Source organism: Sciurus vulgaris, assembly GCF_902686455.1.
Source record: "Sciurus vulgaris genome assembly, chromosome: 11".
NCBI classification, from domain to species: domain Eukaryota; kingdom Metazoa; phylum Chordata; class Mammalia; order Rodentia; family Sciuridae; genus Sciurus; species Sciurus vulgaris.
In genome coordinates, this window is record NC_136472.1 from 129,973,809 (window position 1) to 129,979,729 (window position 5,921).

Here is a 5,921-nt window from a genome sequence, read left to right on the forward strand (position 1 = left end):
AGCCAGGGTCTTGCATGTGCTAGGCAAATGGTCTACCATTGAGATACACCCTCAGCCTCTCCTACTTACTGTTAACGAGGAGTTCCAACACACTCTCTGATGCACTGCTCATAGACAACTCCAAACAATGTGCAAAGCTGGACAGTGCCTTGCTGCGGACAGTAGGTGCCTTGTCTAAACAACGATCAAACATAATTTCCTGCACCAAGAATTTGTGCTTAAGGAACTTCTGATGCTCCAAAGAGAGGGTACCATCCATTTCCCTTTCAGGCAGCTCTAAGAGAGCCAAGACAACATCAAGAGTAAAAACTCGATGTGGGATCTGGTAAAGTAAAATCATAAGAACTACCATCAGATAGGAGAATCAAAGAAACACTTCTGCATTCAGATCTGGCTATCATTAGACATTTGCAGAGTAAGGACCCAGGGTTTCATGCAGATGTATCTCCTACCTTGGAACTTCGTGAATATTTGTAAAGCCAAGCGATGAATGTAGCATATTCCCCAGAAGGAAGTTTACTGAGCAGCTGAACCAGAGACTGTGCTGCAGAAGTACGATACTCTGATTTATCTATTACCTGAAAACAAAAATAGAAAAGTTGTCCAGCCAATAACCACCTATGACAAGTGAATTACATGTCGTAATACAAGCTGAACATTGGAGAGTATAACTAGTTCAATAATCTTTAAAGGTTAGGTAAATGACTTATAAATTTTAGATTTCAGGCCCATTTGAAAATGAAACCATAAATCCTTTCTTTAGAAAAATGCAGATATAAATTTAGCATACAGTTTAAGAATCTGTGGATCTCCAGGGTCTACAAGGTTTCAAACTACAAATCATTTTTTCAAACAGTTAAGTAAATTTAAGATACTCATGGAAACTGAACATTGAGTTGACAGTGGATAATATTAAAGAATTACTGTTTCGTTTAGGTTAGGTTTTAAAGTTCTTATCCTACAAAGCAAACATAGTGAAATATTATAAATGATAAGATATGATGGAATTTACTCCAAAAATATGTGTTTGGGAGGAGTATACAAATAACACAAAATTGGTGAAAATCAGTGATGTTTATGTTGTGGTTTATCATACTATTTTGTTTCTATATTTAATATTTTCCAAAATATAAAGTTTATTTTTTGAAAAAACACTGTTTTGGGAAACATTTAGTATTAAATAAAACTAGTCATTCCCAAAAACAAATACATGCACGCATTATCTTCCCAATAGTTATATACTTACTTATTATTACTTTATTACTATTACTACTAGTACTACTGCTACTAGTAGTAATTCAAATGGTACCTTGGCACAGATGTGCTGCAGTAAAATACGAAGGACTGGAAATATACTTTCTTTCAGTTCATCCACAAGCGAGCTATTTAAAAGAAAAGACACACCAACAGTTTTCAATATGCCTCTTTTTCACAACAATAGTTATTTCCCTTGACTCTGTCCTCAAAAACTATTAGAAATCCTGAATATTAAAAATAATCTACCTCTATATTATAAGGATTATTTCAATAAAATAAAGAATACAGGTGTATCTTAAGGAAACATGTCAGAGCACAAAACCGTTAAGGGAGCCCTTGATGAGAACCTGAGTTGTCAGGTAAGGGAAAAATGCAATCTTCATAAAGCTCTTAAGACTAATTATTAAATTTCATATTAAGATGTAAAATAAAGCCTATATTCTTTTAGGGTAAATGTAAGAACAGATTAAGACACAGTACCACCTCGTGGCAGCTAAATGAAATGCTGCTACTGTAATGCATTTGTAACATCACTTCTTCAAAAGCATAATGCTCAGACTTGATCCATTTTTAGCATTATTTGTACCGCTATGAGTATTATTGTAATCGTCAACATGATGAACTGTCAAATCCTAAGTGAAAAGTGCTTCCTTTTAAAACAGTTGTTTAATATGTTTAAAACTCCTTAGTGAGGAACATTAGCTCAGTGACCAGATATCATCCACACCCCACATCTCCACTCACACCACACACTGCATGTCTGAAGGTATGTACACTTTCACTTGTACACCCCACTTCTCTGCATTTCCATACTGCATGATAAATAAGGAAGGAAGGAAGGAAAGAAAAGCCAAGCACAGAGTTTTCCCAATAAAGTTAAGATGGGATTTTCTAAATGGAGCTGAGTGTTGTGGGGGAAACTAAGAAAGTAAAAGCAATTTACTTTTTTCCTTCAAGAAATATCTTCTGGGGCTGGGGAGATAGCTCAGTTGGTAGAGTGCTCGCCTTGCAAGCACTAAGACCCTGAGTTCAACCCCCAGCACCACAAAAAAAAAAAAAAAAAAAAAAAAGAAGTATCTTCTGTAGGAAGAGGGGAACAGAAAAATGAGAAGAAATGGGGAAATAGGCAGGGAACAAAGCAAAAAGACTAGAAACAGAAATGAAGAGGCATTCAATTTCCTTCTCTGTTGGACAAGTGAACGCACACAAACAATGACAAAAAAGGAGGCAATTGTCCACTCTCAGTTACTGATCACACAGGTGACTGGAATTAAGCTAGAAGATGGCTGTAGCACAAGAATTGTATAGGTTGCCTATCTCAAAATGTAGAGGCTACCAACAGTGACTCAGACCACAAAAACCAAATTTTTTGGCTCACAAAACCACCACTGGGCCACATATTCCAACTCCATAAATGTCAGAAATTCTGGTTAGTGCAGGGCCCATATAATTGAGGGAATGTGATAAAGAGAGTAAAAATTCAAGATTTGTGTGCTTCACCTGATAAACTGGACTGCCTGGTTTCTACGATTAATGACTTGTGATGTGATAGTAAGGGGGGCACGATGGGATCCTTCTACTTCCAACATCAATATTACATTTAGCATTTGATGGAAAATGCAACCAATAACCTGGAAGAGAAAACAAAAGTCAATTTAAGATATGAGAGAGTCCAAGGGCCTCAAGAACAATATATAGACTATAGTAAACTATTTTGATCCATCTAAAAAGAGGCTGGGTTAAAAGAATTTCTGGCTGAACACTGGGGATATATTTCTAGATAATTACTATCTATTCGATAAATGCATAATGTAAACACTGTTAAAGAATTGCTTTAAATTAACAATAAGAACTCATTCTAGTTTCTTTCCCCATTCCCTGCATATTCTAACCCAGAATTTAGGGCAAGTGAAGAACTGCCATTTATAAATAGTAGACAATACTTCTAATATCCCCTTATTAAAAAGTAGGGAAAGAATACCTTACACTTACTTGAAGTTTACAAAGCACCTTCCAAAATATTATCCCATACAATTTATTCACCTGGCAAATAAAACATTTACTGTAAAACTAAGTATATGGTAGGTGTTGCATTAAGCCCTTTCATATATATAACTAGACTTCACTGTTTTTAGTTTTAAACTTCTCAACAACTCCATGAAGTAAGCAGGACAACGTATAATTTCCACTTTACAGATAATAAAAGAAACACCAAAGGTGGGTTGTTAAAAGACAAGTAATTAAAGATCGGGTTAAAACCAAGTCAATTGCCTAACCTCAGGTCAATATTATAACCATTTTAAAAAATACACCATTTGTAGAGATACAGTGGATCTAAAAAGATGAATTTTCCTATTTATCTTTTAAAATGTTAAAAAGGGCATGAAAACTAAAAAAACTTCTGTGAATTACATCCAAGTTCAATCACATAGAAATGATGTATAATAAATCATAAAATATTGAAAGGTCTCTAAATAGACATTGCACTCAGCATTTGGCACGCTTAACTTCATTTAATCCTGTGAAGCTTTCACAAGATTAAATAACCCATATGAGGATACAAAGATACTAAGTAGTGGAGTCAGAATTTGAACTCAGATGTGTAGAACCCCAAGCACTGTCCAAGATCTTTTAACCCACCATATACTGCCTCTGTAAATTAACTGTATAACAGCCACCAAAAATCACAGGACCATGGCCTATCACTTTTCCCCCAAAATCAGTAAGACCATAATTACATGAAATTGTCCTAACTATGATGCTTATTGGCAAAACTATTAAGGTAATTTCAGGGGCAGAATACAGATATCATTGCTAACTAGGAGTGATAACCTATAAAATTTCTGTAGAATATCAATTAATTCTATGACTCTATTCTTTTTAAAACAATTTGATGAATAGTTCTATAATAGTAACTGTGTAGTAAGGTTATCTGTTCTTCCTACCTAATTCATACCAAACCATTTGTTTTTGTCCGACACCTTACAAGTTTCCTTCAGTCATCAAATATATTGAATATAAACTTGATAATGAAGACTAGACAGCAAAAAGAAATAGTTATAGCTTTTATTTTACAAATAATAAAGTTCCTGCAAATGAACTAAATTAAAATGGTATTGTAATAGTTGACCCTTATTCAGAGGATATGTACCAAGACCTGCGGTGGTATTGCAATAATTGACCCTTATTTAGAGGATATGTACCAAGACCTCCTGGTGGATGCCTGAAACTATTTAATATTAAACCATATACTATATATAAGTATATACCTATGATAAAGTTTAATTTATTGGGCATATTAAGAGACTAACAAGAAAAACTCATAATAAAATAGAACAATAATAACAACATATATAAATATATAATAAAGGTTAAGAGAATGTAGTGTATCTCTCTCTCTTGCTCTCTTTCAAAGTATCTTATTGAAGCTGGGCACAGTGGTGCACACCTGTAATCCCAACAACTCAGGAGGATGACCGCAGGGGCATCATGAGTTAGAGAACAGCCTTGGCAATTTAGTTAGATCTTGGACTTTTAGCAAAAAAGTATAATTTTCAAGTTCAGCTTGTGGGTGAGCAATAGTGTTGAATTAGAAACAACAGTATTTCCTCATCTGGCCATGACAGAGTAACTGATTTTATATTTGCCCTCATACCATGAACAACTGTAAAACTGGACCAAAATGTCTGAAAATTTAAGAAAGGATTGTTAGGGATGTGGTACAGTGCCCCTGGGTTCAATACCCAGTACCGCAAACACACAAAAAATCTTACTGTACCATACGTATCATGCTCATCCTTCTTCTTGTCCACAACTGACTATAGGTACCTGAAATCGTGGGAAGTGAAATCATAGATTTTTCTTTGGCAGTATTGAGAACTGAACCCAGGACCATGCACTCCACCACTGAGTGCCTATACTGGGGATTGAACCCAGGGGTTTTCTACCACTGAGCTATTATCCCCAGCCCTTTTTAGAATTTTATTTCAGATGGGGTTTCCCTAAGTTTCCCAGGCTGGTCTCAAACCCATTATCCTATGGCCTCAGCCTCCCAAGTAGGTGGGATTACAGGCATGTGCCATCTCATCTGGCTATCAATGCTTTTAGCATCTTTCCATTATGTGATTTGCCTCCTTTACCTTATCTCCTTCTCCATGAATTGGGGAACACAGCAAATACAATCCATGATAAGCCAGTTCTGGCATGTACTTTGCTTCATTAAGATTTCTAAAGAAAAAAGGCAAAACAATGGTTGACAGACAAGATTTCACTAGGAATATTCCTTAACCCTATAAGCCTTATTTTTATTATTTTTTAATTTAATTCTTTTTAAAATATGTAGTCTTACTCTCTTGCCCAGGCTGACCTGGAACTCCTGGAGTCAAGCAATCCCCTTGCCTCAGCCTTTCAAATAGCTGGAACGAGAAGTATGTACTATCCCAGGGTTCATCAATAATGTCTATTTAAATGAATAAATCCTACCTATTTGCCAATTAGAATAAAATGGCACTTATACTTTTGCTGGAGCAAAATTACTATATAATATTTAAATTGTAGCACTGAAAGAATTAATGACTCACCTGGCTTGTGTAACATTAAATTCATGAAGAACTGGTTCAAAATTAGTTAATGTAACAAAGACCTGGAAGAGAAATACCAAGAAA

General features: G+C 35.2%; 1 protein-coding gene across 1 annotated transcript in view; it reads right to left on the reverse strand.

Moving 5' to 3' along the window:
• The window catches only part of NCAPD3 (non-SMC condensin II complex subunit D3), a 57,775-nt gene extending 51,858 nt beyond the window's left edge, over positions 1–5,917 (reverse strand). Inside the window, 6 exon segments of the mRNA XM_079102108.1 lie at positions 70–322; positions 453–578; positions 1,310–1,382; positions 2,758–2,888; positions 5,397–5,484; positions 5,838–5,917. Coding sequence (XP_078958234.1) covers positions 70–322; positions 453–578; positions 1,310–1,382; positions 2,758–2,888; positions 5,397–5,462 — 649 coding nt within the window. The 5' untranslated portion in view covers positions 5,463–5,484; positions 5,838–5,917.
• Positions 5,918–5,921: the final 4 nt, after the last annotated feature.